Source organism: Stenella coeruleoalba, assembly GCF_951394435.1.
Source record: "Stenella coeruleoalba genome assembly, chromosome: 10".
NCBI lineage: Eukaryota > Metazoa > Chordata > Mammalia > Artiodactyla > Delphinidae > Stenella > Stenella coeruleoalba.
In genome coordinates this window covers 56,553,002-56,577,042 of record NC_137156.1, presented here as the reverse complement: position 1 = coordinate 56,577,042, position 24,041 = coordinate 56,553,002, and the positions used below count along the sequence as shown (strand labels likewise).

The 24,041-nt window shown below is 49.2% G+C and overlaps 1 protein-coding gene across 3 annotated transcripts in view; it reads right to left on the bottom strand.

Annotated features, from left to right (window-relative positions):
* The window catches only part of ITGA9 (integrin subunit alpha 9), a 353,362-nt gene extending 333,992 nt beyond the window's left edge, over positions 1–19,370 (bottom strand). Inside the window, exons 1-2 of one of the 3 annotated variants that reach the window (XM_079933602.1) lie at positions 18,666–19,370; positions 2,174–2,301 (exon numbers count right to left, since the gene is read on the bottom strand). In XM_079933602.1, coding sequence (XP_079789728.1) covers positions 2,174–2,301; positions 18,666–18,850 — 313 coding nt within the window. In that variant the 5' untranslated portion in view covers positions 18,851–19,370. Of the gene's footprint in view, positions 1–205; positions 307–820; positions 1,044–2,173; positions 2,302–18,665 lie in introns of those variants that run through there. The other 2 variants (XM_079933603.1, XM_079933604.1) reach the window with 2 other exon arrangements.
* Between the last annotated feature and the right edge of the window lie 4,671 nt (positions 19,371–24,041).

Here is a 24,041-nt window from a genome sequence, read left to right as displayed (position 1 = left end):
CTACTCTCCTGTCTGCTTTCCAAAGGGCGTAACAAACAACCCAAGTGTTTGTTACTGTTACCGAACGCAGGACCCTGTGCCCGATGCACAGTGAGGCAAACAATACGGAAGTCGGAATTGGGTACAGAGAAAGGTTTATTGCAGTGCCCTGCAAGGTGACAGGTGGCTCAAGGCTTAGAAAACTCCACACTCCCTGAAAGCTTACAGCAAAGTCCTTTTACAGGAAAGGCGAGGCAGGGGCGGGGTTAGTTTCTGGAAGCTTCTTGGTGTCAGATCCTTTGTTCCTGAGGTCCGGTCACGATGTTGCTGTAAACGTCCACCAAACAAATGTTAGTCTCTGTTATGACAAGAAGGGGCAAGGTCGCAAGGATCAACTTTTGCCCTCCTAGGTCCAGGCCTCGTTAAGAGGAGGGGTCCCTGCGCAGGCCGATCACCCTGCCCGGGAGCGCTGGTCCAGCACCCAGCCCGGGTCCTCCCGCCAGTGCCCTCCCGCCAGTGCCCAGCCCGGCTGAGGAGGAAGATCTCAGCTGCCGGCGCCCTCAGGGCCAGGTCCCCAGGGCCAGGTCTCCAGACCCCGCCCAGCCATCATCGCTGAGGGAGCCAGACGCCCAGGACCCAGCGGGCCCTCAGGCTCCTTAGGCCGCCCAACTCGGGGCCAGGTCCCGCAGACTGCGACCCAGGGTGACCGCCGCCGCCATTAGGTCGCGGAGGTGGGCATGAGGGAGAGGTTCGCCGCTGTCTCAAGGCCAGGGCCCAGTGACAAGGGCTCTGGAGCCCTGCAGGACACAGCCCTCGGCCTGTCCCCGGGCCCCCAGCTCACCCGCCGGCGGAGGCCGAAAGGCCTGGAGGACCCGGGGGAGAAGGCCGTGACCCCTCTGTCTCCACACTCTCTGCCGCGATGACCGCTTCCCTGCTGACCCGGCGGAGCGCGACCTCTGACCTCTGCGCTCCGGCTCTCGCGGTAACAGCCGCGCGGCTGCCCCGCCCCTATTACATTACCAGCCCGTAAATAAGGAGCTGATAACAAGATGCAAGTTGACTCCACCACCACGTATGTTGTTTAATTCAGTCAATTTTTTTTCATAGCAAGACTTTCTCAAGGAAGGAAGCAGTACATTGATTTATATTACGAAGTAAGCTCCTTAATTTGTTATATACCAGTAACGGCCCACAAACCAGTCGTAGACACCATGGACACCTCCCCTATTTCTGCTATAGAAAATCGTGACAATTCTTCATTTAAAAAAAATAATAGTTAGAAGATCTTGAGGGGAAAGGACTTTGAAGAAAGTGAGGTCTTGAATTGATGAGTACAATAAAATATAGCTCTTACTTATTGAGAACTGACTATGTGCCAAGCACAGTTCTGTGTATTCATCTCTATTATCTCATCAATCCTCTCAAGGTAATCCTTATGAGATAGCTATCTTCCTTCTGATTTTACAGGTGAGGCAACTGAGGCCAAAGAGGCTCTGGGACATTCCCAGTAAGTCCCAGTGAGTAACTGGCAGAGCTGGGTTCTGAACCCAGGCAGATCTGACTCCAAAGATGATATATTTTCCACCAGACCAAGCGGGCTCTTATAAACATCCCTCAGTCATATCTTTTCCTACTTAAAACATAAAACCTAACATTGCTTTTAATGGCCTCCCACCTTGCACGTAGGATAGAATCCCAACACCTTACCCCAGTCTGTCGGGCCCTGTGTAGTCCAGCCCCAGCCCACCTCACCAACCTCCTCTGCTTCCACGCTCCCCTGCTCACCACTCCAGTGATGCTGTGCTTGCTCTAAATTTTAAAATGGCACAAACTTTCCTCCACTTGGAGGTTCTGCCTCCTGTACCTGCCCGGCTTACTGCTGTGCATCTTTCCGGTCATTGTAAAAGTCACTGCTCCAGACCCTCCAATCTAGATCAGATCAAATACTCACCTCCCCTCTGATCTTCTCACACTCAATTATTTGTTTAATATCTCTTTTGCCTACTAATTTATAAGGCCCAGGACAGCAGGATCTTTGGTGTATCCCAGTGTTTACGAAGTAACAGATACTCAATACGTGGTGGGTGGATGGGTGGAAGGAAGGAAGGAAAAATGGATGAATAATCAGGAGGAAAAAGAGGAAAGTGTGAGGGTGTGATACCCATTCCCATCTTGGCAGTGAAAATCCACTCACCTCGAGCCATGTCCAGTTCGGTGCATCTCCGGTCAGGGTTGGTGTGGACGCGGCACTTAAACACAGCCCCAGGGGACTTCACGGAAGTGCTGTACTTGGAATCCGCCTTTGGTGCACCCACAAGGACCCTGCACATCAAGAAGAAAGAGCATTCGGTCACAACCCGGTACTAAGAAAGGGCAGCCAATGGTTAAATCCTCACCCAACCATGGGTGTGTTGTCTGAATGCTCCCTGGGAGATCATACCCCAGCACTACACAGTGCTGGAGGGGGGTGGGGGCAGAGGGGAGGGACTCCTACAGTGAACCTGTTATGATTTTAACATGCCTGGAAAAAAATCTGAGTTTGGTTGGGAACACATACCACCAACAAACAGTTCCTATCCAGAATGTATAAAGAACTCCCACAGATCAATAACAAAAATACAGACAAACCAATAGAATAATAGACCAAAGACTTGAACACATCCTTGATGAAGAAAGATAAATGGCCAATAAACATATGAAAAGGTGCTCAACTCTATTAGTTATCAGAGAAATCCAAATGAGATACTACTTCACACCACCTAGAAAGCTAAAACCAAAAAGACTGAAAACGCCAAGTGCTGACAGGATATGGAGCACCTGGGACCCTCACACCATGCTGTGGGGAGTGTAAACCATCACGACCACTTTGGAAAAGTGATTCAACAACTCCTAAGAAAGCTAAAACAGTGCCTACCTTCTGACCCAGCTATCTCATATCTAGGAACATACCCAACAGAAACGCACATATGTCTACAGGAGACATGCACAAAATGTTCACAGCTGGGTGTGAAACGGCCCCAAACTAGAAGAAACCCAAAGATCCATCAGTGGTAGAATGCATAAATAAACTGTGGTGTAGAAATAGAATTCTATACAGCAATGAAAATCAATGAACAGTCAACTGCAATGTCATGGATGAAACTCACAAACACTGAGCAAAAGACATTGGGGACAGTAGTGTACTCACTGCCTGATTCCACTTATCTGATGTTCAGAAGTAGGTGAAATTTAACAGTTGTGTTAAAGGTTGGCTACCTCGGGAGATGGAAGAGGGTTGTAAGCAGGAAGAAGGGCTCCTGGAGGGAGATGCTTAAAATGTTCTCTTTTTCAAACTGAGTGGTGTTTATACAAATTTGTGAAAATTTATTCAACTGTAGTTATGTCAATGGGCACTCTTCTGGCTGGGTTATACTTCAACCTTTTAAAAACTTTAGTGAATAAATAAAAAAGAAATTTAGAAATGCCTTTTGACCCATGTCCCCCTCTTGCCCCTCCCTGCCACACACATGTGTACATTTAGGGGTGACAGGAAAGAAGTAGCAGCAATGTGGAATTATAAACTGCGTCCTCTAGCCCAAAGCAAACCGGAGATAGAAGAGTTTGGCTACAACAGGGCACGAACGTGGTTGTGCACCTTTCATCTTGAACTGAAAAGCTGCCCTGGGGATGAGTCGTCCCCAGCAGGGCCCTTGCCCACTGGAGGAAAAGAGCAAGACACACCAAGATGACAGAGACACACACTTGGGTACAGAACATGGGGGAATGGCACACATTCCCCTCCAGATGTTACAAAAACAATTCTGACCTACAGTTTTGTGCATTGTTTCTGGAAAGCAGTCAACCGAAGAGCTGTAGCAAAGAATACTAACTACCTCCAGTCAGGAATGGTTGGTGCTGAGCTACAAGGACCTGTACAACGAAACTTTAAACAAAACCCATGCTGATGTTCAAAGAGTAGGCAGTGCCAAGTCACTGCTCAACTGGAACGTGAGCTGCCCCGTATCTCAAGCAGCCTGGAAGGGAGAAGCAATTCCCTCCCAAGGCTATCGGGCATGTTATGAAATAGATCATTTCCCACTGGCCTTGGAATGGAAAGCATTCTCCGCCATGCATCTCTGGAAAAGGTGTCTAAAAGCACAGGTTAGAAGGACCTTAAACAGCCTCCCTAGGGCTGTAGAAAGCTGACAAAGGCTCCCCCCCGCAACTCTGTCCTAAAAGCCACCTTCATCTTGGGATCTCGAACGTTCACCCCAACCCTGGTCTCAGAATGACGCTGCTCCCCTCCAACGCTCCAGCTGAGCGAAGGGGTGGAGATCTCCAGATCCGAAAACGGAGGGCTGAGACCCTCAGACGGGCCTTCAGCAAAGGCTGGCAGACCCCACAGGGACACCACCCTAATCTGGCTCAGAAACATGGTGTCAGGTTCACAAGGAGGCACGTGGGTCCCCTGAGCCCAATCCTTCAACCCCCAGGCTAGGAAGGGTCTCCTTAGTGGAACCTTTCTTTCCAGGTCAGTCTCAGAGAGTCTGGATCTGATCCTATGTGGAATCAAATCATACCACACTGAGGGGTGAGAGGAGCCAGGCCCCCAGCAGTGAGGGCACCCCCAAGCTGCCTGCTGCCCCTCAGTAACAGCCCAGGATCTGCAACCCGCCAGTGCTCCCCGGGCAGCTCCCAGCCTCTGCCTCACCACGATGGGCCACAGCTGCAGGACCCCCAAGCAGAAGGGGGGCTGGAACCCATCACCTTTGGAAATCCTAGCAAGCACTTTCCCCACAGACCACACTGCTTCCATCAACCACATGAGGGCAGCTTAGCCGGCCTGCGACTGCTCTCACTCAAATACAGGACGACACACCAAATGAAACTCCAGTGAGAAGAAAGCCACATGAAGGGGTCAGTTTCCCCCCTCCACCCCGGCTTCTGGGGCTGAGCTCCAGAGCCACCGGGGCTCGGCCAAGGGTGGCTCTCTAATGCTGGCTGTGTTTACACAGGTGAGAGGCATCAGCAGCTTGCCATCTCTACACTGTAACACCCACCACCTCTCCACATGGCAGGCCATAGGAGCTGTGGAACATAAAATACCTCCTCCACTAGAAAACCCCCATGGGACAGACCTGGGTCCAGAAATTCCCACCAACTCCGAATTTATATCAGCACAGCGAATAAACGCCAATTGCAATCCATGCTATTAAAAAAAAATCACAAAAACTAAACAAGGTGGAGAATTCATCATGTACAAAGGAAGGGAAATGGCTGCAAGAAACAATGGCCTGTTTCTCTGTTATGTCCCCCACAGTGGCATTGGAACCCCAGACCTTCCACAGACTGCCACTGCTCCAGACTTCTCAACACAGATACTCAGGTATCCAAGCAGGAAGGACCCTGGAGAGCTTAAATCCCAGCACTGCTTTTCCCAGCCAAGAGCTGAGACAGAGAAGCAGAAACTTATTTCAGAATCGAAAGTTGGAGAAGGGACCTGCTGAATTATGTTTTCCTTCCAAGCCCAAGGTACTCAATGATCCTAACAAGGGCTGATCAAGCACTGATAACAACCATCTGGTTCAAACTCTTAATCAGCTGCTCAGAGGAGGTTTTTTTCCCCCAAATCTAACAAGAAATGAAGCAAGAGATAAGGGGGCGTGTGTGCACTTGTGTGCATGACATTCACAGTGGTGGCTCGCTGGAGGATGAGCCCGTATCTCTGTGTTCACAGAACATTGTGGCTTCCTCCGCAGCCTGGTGCCGCTCTTTACCTAGGCCGCCGGCCAGCAAGACTGCTCTACAGGCCAGCCGATGAGCTTGCCTCTTCTGAAGTTAGTTCAGCTGGTTATTCGCCAGGCTGGTCCCGAGAGAGGGCAATGGCCCAGAGTTCAGGGCATGCCACTGAAAGATGCCATCTGCTTTCTTTCTCGTTCTCAGTTACAGAGAGACATCCCAGCCACTTCAAATGTCCCCCCCACCCAAAATCTTTCCCGGCACTCTTGACAAGACAATAAGTTGTTTCTTTCCTCTGTACAGTTACCATCTAAAGGAGTGTCCCCACCAACAGGCTCCCAGGGATAAATCATCAGGCTGTTTCGGACCTTTGCTTGCTACTTCAAGTGTGGTCCTCAGGCCAGCAGCATGGAAAACACCTGGGAGCCTGATGGGAATGCAGAATCTCAGGCTCCATCCCCAGCCTGCTAAATCAGAACGTGCATTTTAACAAGCTCCCCAGGTGATTTATAATCTAAGAAGTGTTACAGAACCACCTACGCTGATTACAAAGAATCACGTTCATCTGGGGCCCGTATGAACTGATGGCCCCGAGAAGCAAGGCTCTCCTCTCTCATCCCCAGTTAAAGATGCATACAAACTTCCCAGACATTTTAGCCTCCTCCTTAACTCAGAGCTTGGGTTCCTAATTACAAGGACAAGCAGCCTGTAATGGGCCCTTGGAGTGTGCAGGTGCTGGGCTAGGCTCCCTCTGGGCACAACTGCATTTCATCTTCACAGCAAGCCTATGGGAGGCACTGATATTATCCCCACTTTACAGATGGAGAAGCAGGTGGCCACACAAGGTCATGGGACTTGCCTGAGCCCACAAAGCACGGTAAGACACCAAGTGCAGCACGCACCCCAGCAGTGGGGTGCAGGGCCCACGCCCCTACTCTGCCATCCCACGTCAGCTAGAAAGGAGGAAAAGGGAGCCAACAGGTATCGAGAACCCTCTCTGGTGCCAGCCACTCACACATGTGACCCTGTCTGAAAAAGGCATGCGATGCTCTGCAGGTGGCCCTGAGCTTAGAACTTAGATTGGAAGCTCTGTCCCCAAAGGACAGACAGGGGTTTGGAACTGAAAGATGGTCCTTCTCCTCCCCATCAGGCTGAATTTCGATCATCTTGCTTTCCTAGAACGTTCACATGGTTGGCGTGGTGCTACCCAGAGGTTAGCCTCTCTCTGTCTCTCTTTGTATTTTATTGAAGTATAGTTGATTGAAAATGTTGTACGGCAAAGTGACTCAGTTATACATATATATTCTTTTTCGTTTTCTTTTCCATTATGGTTTGTCACAAGATATTGAATATAGTTCCCTGTGCTACATAACAGGACCTTGCTGTTTAGAAGAGAACATAGGCAAAACATTCTCTGATATAAAACATACCACTGTTTTCTTAGGTCACTCTCCCAAGGCAATAGAAATAAAAGCAAAAATTAAACAAATGGGACCTAATAAAACTTACAAGCTTTTGCACAGCAAAGGAAACCATAAACAGAACGATAAGACAACCTATAGACAGGGAGAAAATATTTGCAAATGATGCAGCCAAGGGCTTAATTTCCAAACTATATAAACAGCTCATACAACTCAACAACAAACAACCCAATCAAAAAATGGGAAAAGACCTAAATAGAGATATCTCCAAAGAAGACATACAGATGGCCAATAAACACATGAAGAGATGCTCAACATCACTAATTATTAGAGAAATGCCAATCAAAACTATAATGAGGTGCCGCCTCTCTTAATGAGCAGTTCACGAACCTATTTGGAAATGTGGGCCTATTCGTTCATCTGCCAGCCCCAGTTATGATCATGGGTTGTCTGATTTCCTGCTCAAGGCAATCCTGTCAGGCAGCTTCTAGTGTGCACTTTACTCAGAAACGGTGGGTCACATTGCTGATAAGTGGCTGGGATTTGAACCCAGGGTGTCCATGTCCGAGGGCATGTTCTTTCCAGTCCCCCCCGAACTCCCACTTTTATTTATTGATTTATGGCTGCATCAGGTCTTAGTTGCGGCGCACGGGCTTCTCTCTAGTTGAGGCGTGTGGGTTTTCCCTCTCTAGTTGTGGCGCGCGGGCTCCAGGGTACATGGGCTCTGTAGTTGTGGCATGCAGGTTCCAGAGTGCGTGGGCTCTGTCGTTTGCGGCACGCGGGCTCTAGTTGAGGTGTGTGAGCTCAGTAGTTGTGGCTCACGGGCTTAGTTGCCCCACGGCATGTGGGATCTTAGCTCCCTGACCAGGGATTGAACCTGTGTCCCCTGTATTGGAAGGCAGATTCTTTACCACTGGACCACCAGGGAAGTCCTTCCCTCCGATTGTGGCAGTTTAAATGCACTCCATATTTCCAACAGAGCCACTTCCTTGGTTGACCTGTGTGTGGGGAAGCAGGTTACCAAGGCTCCAGTCCAGCCTCCCATCCTACTCTGAACCCATCCCTCACCTCCTGAGAGCAAACCACCAGTCAATTCCCCTGGGAACAGGTGGCAGAAAAGGGCTGAACCACAGCTACTTCCCTGGGGGAGGCTCGGAACTGACATCATCCCAAGGGCTCCCTCCCTTCCTACAAATACCACAGAAGTGATTCTGCAGGGCGAAATTACAGCAAAATCGAGGACAGCAACTGGGGATTAAAAACCTTAAACCCATTAGGTTTGCTTTCAGGCATTTGATCCCCAAACGAAAACTTCCCTGGGGACCCACGTTTTAGTTACAGGAGTGGAATTCAATCACTGCGTGTCCACCACACCTCAGGGAAACCCCAGGTATCACTCCACATCCCTTACTGCGCAAAACACAGCCAAGACTTGAGCAGTGGGAAAGCCAGTGCCAGGAAAGCCACCTTACCATGCCAAATCCTTCACTCCCCAGAGAAGGAAATAGGTAGAATTCCACGACCAACCAGGAAAGAACAGAGTCACGGGGAGGGTCCCACCCCGGAAAGAAATTAGCCCCCCTGGCCACCCTGGATGGGAGTAAAGGGTCCTCAGAGGCTGCTGCCCCATCCAGGGGCTCAGGTCCTGGTAGATGTACCCGGAGAAGGAAACATGGCAAAGAGCCGAGGTTTTCCTTCCCCACCTGAGAGCATCAAGTAAACATTAAAATTCAAGAGGCAGAGCAAGCTGCAGAGCTCTGGAGACCTGAGTCCTGAAATCTGCCTGTTGGTTTCTCGTGAAAGTTTTCTTCTCCAAGAAAAATAGGTCAATACTTTCACATTTACTTTTTTTGGGGGGGTAAAATTCTCACCAGCACCTTGCAAGTGTGGACCTACCTCCCAGACTTACCTGGAGCCTGGGATGAGGGCCAGAGCTCCCCAGAAAAGAAGTGACCTCCCGCCTGCTCGCTGAGAAAAGGAAGAGGCATGCAAAATGCTAGGATTTACCTCACACCTGTCAGAATGGCCATCATCAAAAAGACCACAGATAACAAATGTTGGCGAGGCTGTAGAGAAAAGGGAACCCTCCTACACTGTTGGTGGGAATATATTAGATAAACTGGTGCAGCCACTATGGGGAACAGTAGGGAGGTTCCTTAAAGAACTAAAAATAGAACTACCATATGACCCAGCAATTCCATTCCTAGAAAAAAAGAAAAGACTAATTCAAAAAGATACATGCATCCCAATGTTCAAAGCGGTATTGTTTACAATTGCCAAGATATGGAAGCAAACTAAGTGTCCATCAACAGATGAATGGATAAAGAAGATGTGGTATATATACAATGTAACATTACTCGGCCATAAAAAAGAACACAGGGACTTCCCTTGTGGCGCAGTGGATAAGAACCCGCCTGCCAATGCAGGGGACACGGGTTCAATCCCCGGTCCGGGAAGGTTCCCACATGCCGCAGAGCAACCAAGCCCATGTGCCACAACTACTGAGCCTGCGCTCTAGAGCTAGAGCCCGTGCTCTGCAACAAGAGAAGCCACTGCAACGAGAAGCCCGTGCACCGCAACGGAGAATAGCCTCTGCTCGCCACAACTAGAGAAAGTCCGTGCACAGCAACAAAGACCCAACATACTCAAAAATAAATAAAATTAAATCTTATAAAAAAAAAGAACACAAATGGCAAAATTTCAATGGATGGACCTGAATGGTGTTATTCTTAGTGAAATAAGTCAGACAGAGAAGGATAAATACAGTATGTTATCACTGATATGTGGAATCTAAAAATGCAACAAACTAGTGAATATAACAAAAAAGAAGCAGACTCACAGATATAGAGAACAAACTAGTGGTTAACAGGAGGGGAGAGGGAAGAGGGGACAGGGCAGGACAGAGGAAGGGAATTAAGAGATACAAACTATTACGTATAAAATAAATAAGCTACAAGCATGTATTGTACAGCACAGGGAATATAGTCAGTATTTTATAATAAATTTAAAATGAATATAATCTATAAAAATTTTGAACTATTATGTTGTACACCTGAAACTTATATAATATTGTAAGTCAATTATCCTTCAATTTTAAAAAAGATTTTAAAAACTCTAGGGTTTACAATCCCACAGGTCTCCAATTAAAGCAGCCATCTCAGATCCTTTTGGAAGTAGACATACAAATGAATACACAAAAATGCAGATTTGTGTAGAGCATGACCAAAATTTTAGAGACCACACATAACAGTGTCTTATGCAAGACTCTGTCATTCATTTCTGTATTGAGCGCTGACACTCAAATTTTGATAAATAAATGGATCAACAAATGTACTGAAAGCAAACTTTTAGCATCTAAAGGCAGGATGAAGACCATTAGCTTCAAATGTCAGATCAAAGTAGCAATAGAAATAGCTATTCATATTTATCCAGGGTTTACTCTGTTCTGCATGTTACATTCCAGACTTTGCAGACATCATCTCATTTAATCTCCCCACAACGTGATGAGGGACAAATTCTCATTATTCCTCTTTTATAGAGGAGGGAATGAGGCTCAAACAGCTGAAGTAACTTGCCAAGAACACAACGCTCCTAAATGGGGGCGAAGTCAGGCACCCCCCCCCCCCCGTTATGGCACAGACCACGGATTTGGTTGTTGCTGGGGAACCAGGGGCCACAATGAAGGCACTCCTCTGCGTCTGGAACATCCACTCCAGGACCCAGCCTGATGGAGAAGAGGTGCCAGGACCCTGTGCAGTGCTGCGGTGTCCCACACACACGGCCGACTTTGCTCTGGCATCTGTGCACGTTGCAGCATTTTAACACTAAACAGTCCAGAATGGGTGGGAGAGATCACCTGGGCTTCAACACACCAAGGGATGAGCTGAGATGGAGGAAATTCGTTCCATACTTTTGTATGCTCAGATTTGCTCTCATATTGTTGGCCGACTGTACAGAAATTCTGACTGTGTGGGTTTCTTTAACAAACCCAGGGGTAAATCCTAAACACGGGCCTCCATGGCTTCCTTTCCCATCTACTCTCCAAACAGAGCTTCTTAAATAAGCCGTGGGAGCCCGGAGGACTCAATGGAGCAGGTGGAGGGATGGTAACAAAAGCAGCCCAGGGAGGTTAGGATGCACACACGGAATAGAACACTCCATCTTTCCTAGGACACTTCTGTCTTATAGAGACTTAGCATGACAGCAGGACCTACAAACGTCCCTGGCGGAATCACTGGTCCCTGTTTACTGAGTGATCAAGCATCTCTGGAAAGCAGAACCCCAGGATCTCTGCACAGGTATCCAGTGGGTCCTGAATAAGCATATGCAAAGGGTGTCACAGGGAAGCAACCACGACCGTGATTCCATAACTTTTCCAAGAACGTAAGACAGAATCTCATGACACAGATGCTTGGGTGCCTTGAAGCTCCAAACTCAGACTCTTGACTTCTTGAGAGGCAAAGGCGCAGGCCCCAGCTCGACCACTGTGTCACCATGTGACTTGGGCAAACACCGTCTCTGTGCCTCAGTTTTCCCCTTCATGAATGGGGCAACAATGATAGCCAGCTGAAGCAATTGCAGAGAACATTAAGTGAGTTAATACGGGCTTAGCGCCCTGTAAGTGTATTCCTGCTGCGGCCGCTGCTGCTGCAAATTTAAACTCACAAGTCCTTTTTGTTCTCCCAAAAAAGCAGACACTGGGGACCAAGTGAGCCTGTGGTTTCAAAGACTGGATTTTCCCGAATCTTGGATTCACTTTCACTTCCTAAGTGATGCTCAAACACTTTGCTTTGGTTGGTCGCCAGATCCACGTGGCTTGAGGCTTTGCAGTTCACAAGGTACCAGGGTTGAGGTCTGGCAGCTCCCTCCAGCCAAGTGCTCGTCAGCGACTCAATGGCTCAGGGTAAGGTGGGAGCTCTCTTCCTCCTCCGTCCCTCACCTGAGACTTCCCAAAGGTCAGGAAGAGCCACCCTGGGAGTCTGCCTCGGAGCCAATTCTAACAGCCCAGAATCCCAGCGCCCCCAATACTGATACAGCGGGATAAGCAGAGGCACAGATGATCCCAGCCACACCGCAGGCCGAAGAACACACCTCACATCTCCGAACACAGCCTTTCACACAGGATGGGCTCCATGGCCGCCGTGGAGGTAGGTGTGCACCACCTGAAGCCTTTTGGCTGCAAGAGGACAGTCAGCTGACAGCCTCCAGCTGCAGCCCCCTCCAGGCAATCAAGCTGAGGCCATGCGTCTCCCAGGCAACCCCAGGGACTGATTATAATCTTGGGGTGGGCGTGCCCGTGTTGAGATGGCGAGACTTGAATCAGATCCCAACCACAGTCCAAGGCTCTCCCTGCCCAATCCTGTCTCCTCCCCGACCCCCAGTGCTTTCACCGGCCTTACCGCCCACCCCCATAATTCTCTTGCACAGGCCCCCAGTGTGCATGCATCACCAAGGCTGGGATGGACCTTGGACAAGGTGTGTAACTCTGTAAGCCTTTGTTCTCTACCTGGCAAACTGAAAACCACTCACTAGGTTGTCCCAAAGATCCCACTGGGGACTATTACGCTTGTGAAAGCACTGGACCTCTTGGAGATGCCCAGCAAATCCTATCTGATGGGACTGTTCATTTTGTTTTGAACATTTATTTACTTATTGGGCTGCACCAGGTCTTGGCTGCAACGTGCAGGATCTTAGTTCCAGACTCTTTAGTTGCGGCATGCGGGATCTAGTTCCCTGACCAGGGATCGAACCCAAGTCTCCCTGCATGGGGAGCACAGAGTCTTAATTACTGGACTACCAGGGAAGTCCCCATTTTGATTTCTTAAAGTTATATGCTACTTCCTTGAAAACAAATGATTTCTGAGAACACCACGGCTGCTTTTAACAAATGTGAATATGGCATTTTCCCCAGACAAATCACAATGGGAGTTATCAGAAGGAGACCATTTCCTGACCAGCAGCAGGTCACCGGGGACTCAGAGCTGGCCAGGGCCCGGCCCTTCACACTTTCACACTATGGGCTGCTAGAAACTGGCTGAGAAGAGTCTGTCTTCTTGCCCTGGAAGGTTCTCTCCTGAGGGACACAGCTGCCTCTCCCCTGGCCAGCGTTCAGCACTAGCTCAGGAAACAGCACCCTCGCCAGCCTCCTGAGATCTTCAGGGAAACGTCCTGGAAACCCCAAGGGATGCTTTCCGGGTCCCCTTAGAACTCGGGCCTCATACATGTGTCATCCCTTCTTGAGTGCTCTGAGAAAGCAGGCTCTGCAGGGCCAGTAAGAACCAAGGACGAGGTTTGAAAAAGCTACTTCCAGAAAATCCATATGGGGAAGTGAAGCTACAGCCCCACCTGAGAGCCTGACATGGGACAGAACGCGACAGAGAGGTCACCACAGAGGTTAGGAGAAGGCCCGGCTACCACCATCATTTCTGGGTGTCTCCTCGCAAAGCCGGGTGGGGCTGGGGGTGAGGAGCGGGGCCCATGATCCCAGGGTCCCCCTTCTGAAGGTTTTACTTTCACAGGACTCTCCTCTGCCCATCACAAGTCCCTAGGGCTGCCCCAGGACCAGCCTCTCCCCTATGGGAGCCCACATCTCATCTCTGCCTGACACACAAGACGAGAAGCCCACAACCTTCTCACCCATCAGGCTATGGGTGCATTTTTCATTCTTGAATACCCAGCCCTTAGCACAGAGTAGGCACTCCAATGTCTGATGGATGAAAAGAGGCTGCCTAGTCTTAATTTTTAGTTAAGCTCCCTCATTTCAGTTTTCATACTCAAATACAAGGGTCGACTTTTCTTACACTGCCTTTTGATCTTTGTCTAGCCTTTTATTTTTTTTTGCCGTAGGGGTGGGGGGTGCCAGCACCACATGGCTTGTGGCGTCTTGGTCCCCTGACCAGGGATCGAACTCAGGCCCATGGCAGTGAAAGCGCCGAGGCCTAACCACTGGATGACCAGGGAAGTCCCTGTGTAGCTAGCCCTTTAAGACACAAGTCATTGCTCCAAACCAGTACCAGCACTTTCTGCGACGGTGAAAATGTTCTGTGTGCTATCTAGTACAGTAGCCACGAGGCACGCGTGGCCACTGAGCACTTGAAATGTGGCTAGTATGACTGTACGACTGAATTCTTCATTTTATTTGGTTGTAATTAATTTTAATTTAGACAGCAATATATCTGGCTCACGGCAACTGCACTGGCAGTGCCAGACCATCTAGCTTGTTCTTTTAATTCTCAACCATCATGCAAATTGAGGATGCTATGGTCCCCTCGGCTCTGAATCACCTCCTGTTCCTCACTGAGCGATGCTCTAACAACCTTAACAAAGCAAAACGCCGGCGCCTCTTCCATTTCCGAGCACTTGCTCTGGGCCCGAGCACAGCCGTCTTGATGCATCCCCGGAGATGAGGCAGGAAGCACGTCTCCAGAAAGGAAGCCAATGCACCCAACCGCCTAGGACTCCGGGGCGTCTGGGGCCAAGAGGAAGGAGGGAAGGGAGGGTGTGAAAGAAACCCACTCTGGGGCTCTACGCCAGCCAGCAGGGCTGCATTTATTTATCTCACAGGGTGTTACAGTTGTCTGCCCTGCAGCTGAGGGACCAGTCCGTGTCTAAAGGAAGGGGACAGAAATCTGCTTTGTCCGTGTTCCCTGGCACCTCCTGCTATTGTTCAAAGGGAGCAAGAAGACCCAGGTGGTGGGAAGTCTAGGGAAGGACGCTAGCTCAGGGCAGGGAGATGCCCTCGGGGTGTCACTGGGAAAAAAGAAACCGAGTCACTTGCATGTTTGCATCCAAACTGATACAAATGACATATATCACACTGCCTGCCATATTCTGGTCCACCTGGCCATGGGGACAACGCTCACTGCCCAGAGCATGACACACAGCAGAGGCCACTCAAGCCAAACCCTTGGAGAGAGGCTGGGTCCAGGACTCTGTTCCCAATGCAACATGACTGCGTATGCAGGACGCAGTCCCCAGGGCTCGGAAAGCGAGGCCACCCCATCCCTTACACAGAGAGATAGGACCTCTGATCAGTGAGAATTATTACTTAAAAGAGAACTGCTAGGAATGCTCAGTTAGGGGATTAGAGAAGAAGCACTAGTCCTACTGACGGAGCATATGCAGGAGCTTTGTGATGTGCACCTGGGGTCCCCTCAACCTGGGGACCCTTCAGTTCCGGCCCCTGCAGACTGTCGTGCCTGGGCTCTCTCCCTGCCCCTCCCCCTGCACACTCTCCTCCCTCCCTTACCCTACACACAACAAATCCTTCCACCTGTACAGAGGTGTTTAATTAGCACGAAGCAAAACTACTGAACCACGAAGACTGAATGAAGAAGCTTAAGAGTAACTTCTGCTCAGAAAGAAAGACAGCAGATACAAGGCTTAGTGAACGCTGCCTCCTTTTCCTTTCAGAGTTTTAACACATTGTCCTCTTGGTGTCTGTCACTTACCTCCCACACCCAGTTTGACTCTCTGTGATCGTTATTTTAAGTCCCCCTCATGTAGGTGGCTATGCTCTTCCATTGGACTGGAGCAGCCCTTTGGTAAATTACTCCAAAGTTAAATACAGTTCCCTAAAGTGCACACTTCAGCTTCACTGGCACTCTGGAAACGCAGAGAAAAAGCTTTCAAACCTCCCTCCCTCTCTGACCCAGCAATTCTAAGCCCAGGAACTTATTCAAAGGAAATAATTAAGGATGTCCGCAAGGCTTTTGTTAGAAGGATGTTTACCCGGCTGATGTTTATAATTGTGAATAATTGGAAACAACCTGCATGTCCCTCAAGCAAAGCTAAAAGATCCAGGGCCCAAGGACTGCCTGGTAGGAAGAGACCAACAATCAGTCACTAAGTCAAGCAACCAACCCCAGAGTTAAGGTAGAGACCTAGGGTAGACCCAGATTCCACAGGGCCTGAATCCTACAAATATAGGGCAACTACCTTTAAGAAAATTAATACAAAATTACAAATACAGAATTAGGCACAGGGCCTTGGTAGGGAGCGGCCTGTGCAAGTGAGAGGCCTTTGGTGGAAGTTTCATTAGCCTCATAGTAAGCCTAGCCTCTAAAGATATAGAGAAAAGAAAGAAGTTGAAAATAGGAGATTCTGAAAGTCTCTTGCTTCAAAGACCACTGGCATACCAAGACTGGGCAGCATAATCAGCAGAGAATAACCGTCAAGGTCTAAGACCAAGAATACTGGGGGGAAGGGAGAGGAGAGAGAAAAGAATAGGGAGGAAGACGCTAGGAAGAAATAACAAGAGGACAGAAGACAAGGAGATAAGCAAAAACTAAGACAGAGTTAAGGCAGTGGGGGGCAGGGAATAAGAAAAGTTGCTTTAAATAGATTGCAGTAGAGATTAGTTGGTACTTGAAAAACTATAGGGACAAGCGCTCCAATAAAAAGAGCAGCCCACTCAGTATCAGAAGCAAGAGAGAGCGATTTTGAGACCGGAAGCCTGGCTGTGGATGGACCCCTGAAATACTTGAAATATTGAAATATACTTGAAATATTCATACCACACAGCCTTTCCTCATCACCTTTTTAAAACAAAGCAGGCTGGACTCTTTTTCCAAGTCAGATCTGCTCTTGACTCCCCCCACTTCCGAAATGGGGCAGCTTTTACCCGTGGCCCAAAGAGCTCAGAGACCCATGAGGCTGCGGAGCTGCAGACCCCATGTGGTGCTCCAGCTCCCCTGCCTGCCCCTCCTCAGCAGCCCCCTGCCCAGAGTAGCCCTTCTATTTTTTTTTAATTAATTAATTTTTTTATTTTTATTTTTGGCTGCGTTGGGTCTTTCTCTGGTTGGGGATACTCTTCGCTGCAGTGTGCAGGCTTCTCATTGCAGTGGCTTCTCTTGTTGTGGAGCACGGACTCTAAGCGCACGGGCTTCAGTAGTTGTGGCACGTGGGCTCAGTAGTTGTGGCACGCAAGCTCTAGAGCACAGGTTCAGTAGTTGTGGTGCACGGGCTTAGTTGCTCCACGGCATGTGGGATCTTCCCGGGCCGGGGCTCGAACCCGTGTCCCCTGCATTGGCAGGCGGATTCTTAACCACTGCACCACCAGGGAAGCCCCAGCCCTTCTATCTTTAACAGCCCTCCCAACATGCTTTGTGCCAAGGTCACACAGTTTGGGAGCCCGGGCTAGGATCCTGGGATGTGTTCTCCAATTGCTCCTGCCCAGGCTACCTTCTCTACCAAAGTCCACAGTGGACGCTGAGTACACAGGACACAGAAAAGGTGTCAGCCTGCTTTGCTTTAAAAGGGGGATTTGGCAAGTGCAAGAAAAGACAGCTGGTCTTAAACTCAGCAACTGGGGTAAATGGTAGGGAGAGAGATAGGGAACTGGACAGGAGCTACACAAAAACCTTAAAAACTTGTTTTCTTGGAGGCAGCTCTCCTAAACAGCATGATTGTTAAAGGGCTGGCTGGTCACGGAGTCCCCACTTTTCCAGGAACGCCAGAGGACTCGAATCTACAAACCCTCCCTTTTCTGTCAGCCTCTGTCAAGTTCCGAGCAGAACTGCATGCTGAGCGCACACACAAGGCTGACCTCGCCCTCCCAGCCTGCAGCCCCCAAGGATGTCCACACTGGTGACCACACAATAAAACCAGCCCCAGACCAGCTGTCATCTGGGGCCCCACTGGGGAACTACCCACACCCTAACTCTTTGAGGAGGGGTTGACCCCTCCTGTGGCTGTTTCATTCCCTCTTGTCCATAGGAAAGGGCCAAGGGGAGACCAACCTCCCCTGGTGCTTCTCCCCTGGGGTTGAGCACTCCGTGCCCCTTCACAGGTGGTGCCTCATGGGGAGAGCTCCCACCTCTTGGGACTCTTAAGGGGACATTCAGGGGGCAACTGGACTCCTTGACCTCTACCGGTCTCCAGGGTAGCTGCCCCAGAAATCACCCACCGGTCCCACCGGACTTGTCACTGGGGTCCAGGACCATCCCCCTTCCCTGCCTCCGGACCCTCTCGGCTCGCTTCCGCAGAGGGCCTGGTGAGCGAGAAGGGGGACCACACAGTCGGCATCCCCGCCCCCCGAACCCACGCACACCCAGCCCACTCCCCTCGCATCTCGGGGTTACTCTGCTTCCTGCGCAGAGCCGGCGGGAGAGGCTTAAAGCCGGGGCGAGGCGGGTGGGGTGTCACCAAGAGTTCCCCGAACTGAGGAGTCTGTCTCCGCAGCCCGGGGCCTTCGGGATTCTGGCCGGGCTGCCTGGGGCCCACGGGGGCAGAAGAACCAAGTTACTTTGCGACCTAGAGAGTTAAGCCGAGTCTGGCTGGGAGGCCGAGCGACGGGCAACCCCGGCGGGGAGGCGCCCGGCCCCCTCCGACTCGGGCGCCCACCGGGCAGTACGCTGGACCGGGAACCGGCGTCCTTCCTCCTCCCCGCCTTTCCTCGGCGGCCGAGCTACGCACAACCGAGACATTTAAATCGCCCCCTCGGGACGGCGGCGTGGAGAGGCCGGAAAGGCGGCGGCAGCGACGGCCTGGCGGCTACAGCGGGACGAGCCGGGCCGGGGTCAGGGTCCGGGCCGGGAGGGCACTCACCAGCGCGTGTTGTCGTGGAAATGCTCCAGCACCGCGTAGCCGAAAAAGGACCCGGCGGGACCCTGGAAGCGCACGGGGCGCTGCGGGTCCAGATTGTAGGCGCCCGCGGGGCTCCCCGCGGCCACCAGCGCCAGGAGCAGCGCGCGGAGCCCCCCGGCGCCCCTCCGCGCCGCCGGGCCGCCCATCACCAGCCGGCCGCCGCCCTCCCCTGTGCCCCGAGAGCAGGGCGCCGAACGTGCCGGCGGCGGGGCTGCTGGGTCCGCCAACGGCCGGGAGGTTCCTGGGGCCGGAGTTCTGCGCTCGGACGCGGGCGCGACGCGGTGCCGGGCCGGGGGCGGTGCGCCGAGCTGCCGCCGCAGGCGAGTACAGGGGCGGCCAGGAGCTGGCGGCGTCCTCCGTCCGGCCGAGAAGTGTGCGCGCTCGGAACAAGCGGGTCCCCGGCCGGTCGGCACTGGACTGCAGAGAGGCGCGCCCGCGGGGTGGGCGGCCTGGGCGGCAGGCGGCGGGACGGCGCAGCAGCGCCCTCTGCGGGCCACGAGTCCCCCTCCGCCTCCCGCGGCCGCGGAGGAGTCTGGAGACCTGCCCAGGCGCCCCACGTCCCCTTCCAGATAGCGCCGTGGGCGCTCGGTCCCTAGGCGACCCTAATTCTCCCCGCGGCTGTGCGCTCTATTGTACTCGGTCTTTATTTGCGTCTCTGGTTCCCTCTCAGCCTTACACTCACACCAAGAACCAAAGGAAGCCGGGTGAAGTTTATCTACTCTAGCCCTGCCCATCTGCTGCCCCTTCACCCAACTGTGAGATAACCTGTAGCAGGCAAGCCCTCCATAAACGCCGGCCGTTGTAAATAACAACGATAGCCACGAGGGAGCAAGCAGAGGACCCCTCCACATGATACTCACCAGGCCTCCTAACCACTTATCCCTAAGTGTGGTCTCCGCACCGGCAGCATCAGCATCACCTGAGAACTTACTGACTACAATAGAATGCCAATAGAAAGGCCAATCAGCAGATCCCACTCCAGACCTGCTGATTCAGAACCTTGGGTTGGGGTCCAGCCTTGTGTGCATGTGTGTGTGTTTAACTGGATAAAATACACATAACATACAATTCACCATCTTAACCATCTTAAAGTGTACAGTTTGGTGGCATTAAGTACATTCACATTATTGTGCAGCCACCACCAGCCACCTCTAGAACTTTAATCTTGCAGAACTGTAACTCTATATCCATTAAACAGTAACTCCTCTTTTCTCCCCTCCCTCTAGCCCTTGGCAACCATTCTGTCTGTGAATTTCGCTACTCTAAGTACCCCACATGAGTGGAATCATACAGTATTTGTCTTTTCATGTTTGACAATCCACTTAGCATAATGTCCTCAAAGTCCATTCATGTTGTACCACGCATCAGAATTTCTTTTCTTTTTAAAGACTGTACTTACACACCACATTTTCTTTATCTGTCGATCCTTTGAAAGACACTTGGTTTGTTTCCACTTTTTGGCTATTGTGAATAATACTGCTATTAACATAGGTATACAGTTATCTGTTCGAGACAAGTGCCTTCCATTCTTTAGGGTATATGCCGAGAAGTGGAATTGCTGGATCACATAGTAATTCTATGTTTAATATTTTGAGGAACTGCCACACTTTTCCAGAGTGACTGTGCTGCATTTTACCTCCCCACAAACAGTGCACAGAGTTTCAATTTCTCTGCATTCTCACAACACTTGTTATTTTCTGGGTTTTTTTTTGGGGGGGGGGGCGGGAATTGGCTTTTAGGTAGCAAGTAAAAAAAGCAATAAAATTAAATTGGGAAAAGTTGGTTTTAGCCGAATTTCACCAAGCTTGGTTCTCCATCTGAGCTACCAGCCTCACTAGTGGCGCCCCTTGGCCACCCAGTCACCTAAGAGAGAGCTCAGCACAAACTGTTACACCTATTTCTCTCCCACACCCAATCCAACCAGTCTGTTTATTCCACCTCCTCAAGCTTTCAAATCCACCAACTCATTCTCATCTACTGGGTTCAGTTCAAGCCCTTGTCTTTCCTTGACGACACTATCAGAATCATTACCTTTTTAATGTCTGTAGAATCTGTAGTGATGTCAGGTTTTTCATGCCTGTTATTTGTAATTTGTATTTTTGGTCTTTATTTCTTGATCTGTCTTTGTAGGAGCTATTAATTTTCTTAATTATTTCAAAGAACCCACTTTTAACTTTGGTGGTTTTCTTTCTATAATGCATTTACTTTTTAATTTTAAATTTTTATTTGATTTCTGTTCTTAATTATCTTTCCTTCTACTTTCTCTGGATTTAATTTGCAATACTCTTCTCTAGCTCCTTGAGATAGTTGCTTAGATTTTTAGCCTTACTATTTTTCTAATTCTTTTCTATTATATACATTTTATATAGTATATAATATATATTATATAAAATATATACTATATATAATACATGTGTATACACATACACTAAATTTCCCTGTAAGCACTGTTTGAGCTGCATCCTACGAGGTCTAATATGCTCAAAATATGATGATCTGTTACATCTATATGTATACATGCTCATAAAAAGAGGTCTGAGTGGGGAGGGGGGAGAGATAATAGAGGGGTGGAAGAATGGGAGATACAAACTATTAGGTGTAAGATATGCTCAAGGATGTATTGTACAATACGGGGAATGTAGCCAATATTTTGTAATAACTAAATGGAGTGTAACCTTTAAAATGATATTAATTTTTAAAATTTTTTAAAAATAAAAAAGAATGGAAATAATACAGAGGAAATTGGTGAAATAGGAAACGAATAAGCAATAAATAAAATTAATAACCCCCCCAAAAAAAGAGGTCTGGATGTTTACCTGAAATGTTATATGTTCATATATATATATACATATATATATATAACTGGTTATATATATGTTATATGTCATTTATATATATTATATATATGTTTTATATATATATATATATAATATATATTTATATAAAACCTGTAATGGTTATAGCTCAGATTGTGGGCTGTTCTTGCTGATTTATGGATCATCTATCCATCTACCTACTTCCTTATCATCTATCTTTCCTTTTGTACTGCTTAAATGGTCTACAGAGAGCCAGCAGTGGATGTAAAAGATGCTCCACCCATAAAGCCAAAGCATTCATCAAAGTGAAAGCCTGTCAGAACAGCCTGGCCTCTGTCGAGGGGCTGACACCTGCTTGCACTCCCAGTAGAGGTTAAGAAGGACAGCAGCCAACCTGTGGAAGAAAAGTATCCTCATGGTATTGTCAAAGGAGGGGGAGAAATAAAAGGACCAAGATCATTCACACACCAGATAATCATTCTCTAAATAACTGATACTTAGCTTAATGCATTTCTTGATGTTAATTCTTTAAAAGTTCTCCGACTTTATTTTTCGTATAAGACAAGCTACACTTCCACATGGTTTTGAAATCCAGGAAGTTCATGGGAAGGGCAAATACTATCACCAAACCTTCAACTATAATAGCAGGCAAAGATTTAAGCAAATACTTTCCCACTGAAGTATTTCATATGCCAAAAGTCTCACTGTTATTACTGGGTGCAATATTTCCAACCTGCTTCCATGCTCAAAAAAAATGTTTTTTCCAGAGATCCAAATTTAGTGAAACTGCTTTAAGTAACAACCAACAATGTTAGCATAGACAATGCCAAGGTTTTATTTTTTTATTTATTTTATTTATTTTTGGCTGCTTTGGGTCTTCGTTGCTGCGCGCAGGCTTTCTCTAGTTGCCGCGAGCAGGGACTACTCTTCGTTGCGGTGCACGGGCTTCTCACTGTGGTGGCTTCTCTTGTTGCAGAGCATGGGCTCTAGGCGTGTGGGCTTCAGTAGTTGTAGCACGCAGGCTCAGTAGGTGTGGCTCGCAGGCTCTACAGCGCAGGCTCAGTAGGTGTGGCGCACAGACTTAGTTGCTCCACGGCATGTGGGATCTTCCCGGACCAGGGATCGAACCCATGTCCCCTGCATTGGCAGGTGGATTCTTAACTACTGCACCACCAGGGATGTCCCGATAATGTCAAGTTTTGAAAACATGTCTCATGTCAATTTAAACTAGCATATGCCACTTTACAAAATGTAAAACTTTTCAAATGATGATATTTCTAGGAGGCAGTTCAGGGTGATGAGTCAGGGGCTCTGGTGCTCATAATCCCAGTGTGGTGGGTTGTCAGGTATATAACCTGCTGGGGCCACCATAACAAAATCCCACAGACTGGGTGGCTTAAACAACAGAAATTTACTTCCTCACAGTTGTGAAAGCTGAAAGTCCAAGATCAAGGTGCCACCAGGGTCAGTGACTGGTGAGAACTCTTCCCTTGGGTTGCAGACGGCCACCCTCTTGCTATGTGTCACACGACCTCTTCTTTGGGCAAACACATGGAGAGAGAGGCAGCTCTCTGGCATCTCTTCTCATAAAGGCACTAATCCTGTTGGGATGGGGCTTCACTCTTATGACCTAATTTAACTTCAATTACTTCCTTACTCCATACACAGCCACGCTGGGGGTTAGGACTTCAACGCATGAATTTTGGGAGGACACACACGTTCAGCCATAACATCATGTATGTCACCTTGAGAAGTTCCTTAACCTCTCCAAGCCTCAGTTTCCCTATTTGTAAAGAGAGGATCACAGAGGGTTGCTGTGGGGGATTCAGCGAAATATGCCTCCTAAAGCACACAGTACAGTATTTGGCACATGGGAAGCCAGTGACAAGCGTTAGCGATTTAATCATTATTATTATGCAATTCCTTTTACTCTTAGAAATAGCTATTTGCATTTGGATTAAAAGAGAAAAAATTCAAAGCACTGTCCTTAAAGTAGCTTCCTTGTTAAGTGAGCCATTTTAGAGCCTTTTTTGGCTTAAAAGTTCAAGACCTCACATCCCCACGTGCTTCAGGTACAGCTTGTGGAAGGCTAAGACGTAACTCACAGTGGTGCAGCCACGACCTCATCCTCACGCAAGCGGCCCACACCAGCTGGGCTTCCTTCTCTACAATGACTGTAGCAAATTGTCAAATCTGCCTCTCACCAGTTTCCCAGATGTGGGCCATTGGTGAAGACTCCAGAAATGTCCTCCTTGGAGATTTCCCGCAGCTGCTACCCACTGTTCACAGGGTTTAAGTGCACTGTGTACAGTGCCTGTATACGTGCAGCTAAAAGATACCCTTCCTCGGTGCTCCTAAAGCACTCTTTGCCAGCCATCTCCCCCCATTTCAACCCCTTTCATAATGTTATTAACTGGTCTGTCATCTGCTTCCCTCACTAGACTGCTCTCCAGAAGGGCTTCGCTGTTACAGCTCAAGCACTGAGCAGCCTGCTAAGGAACTGGAGCTTGGCGGGGCAATT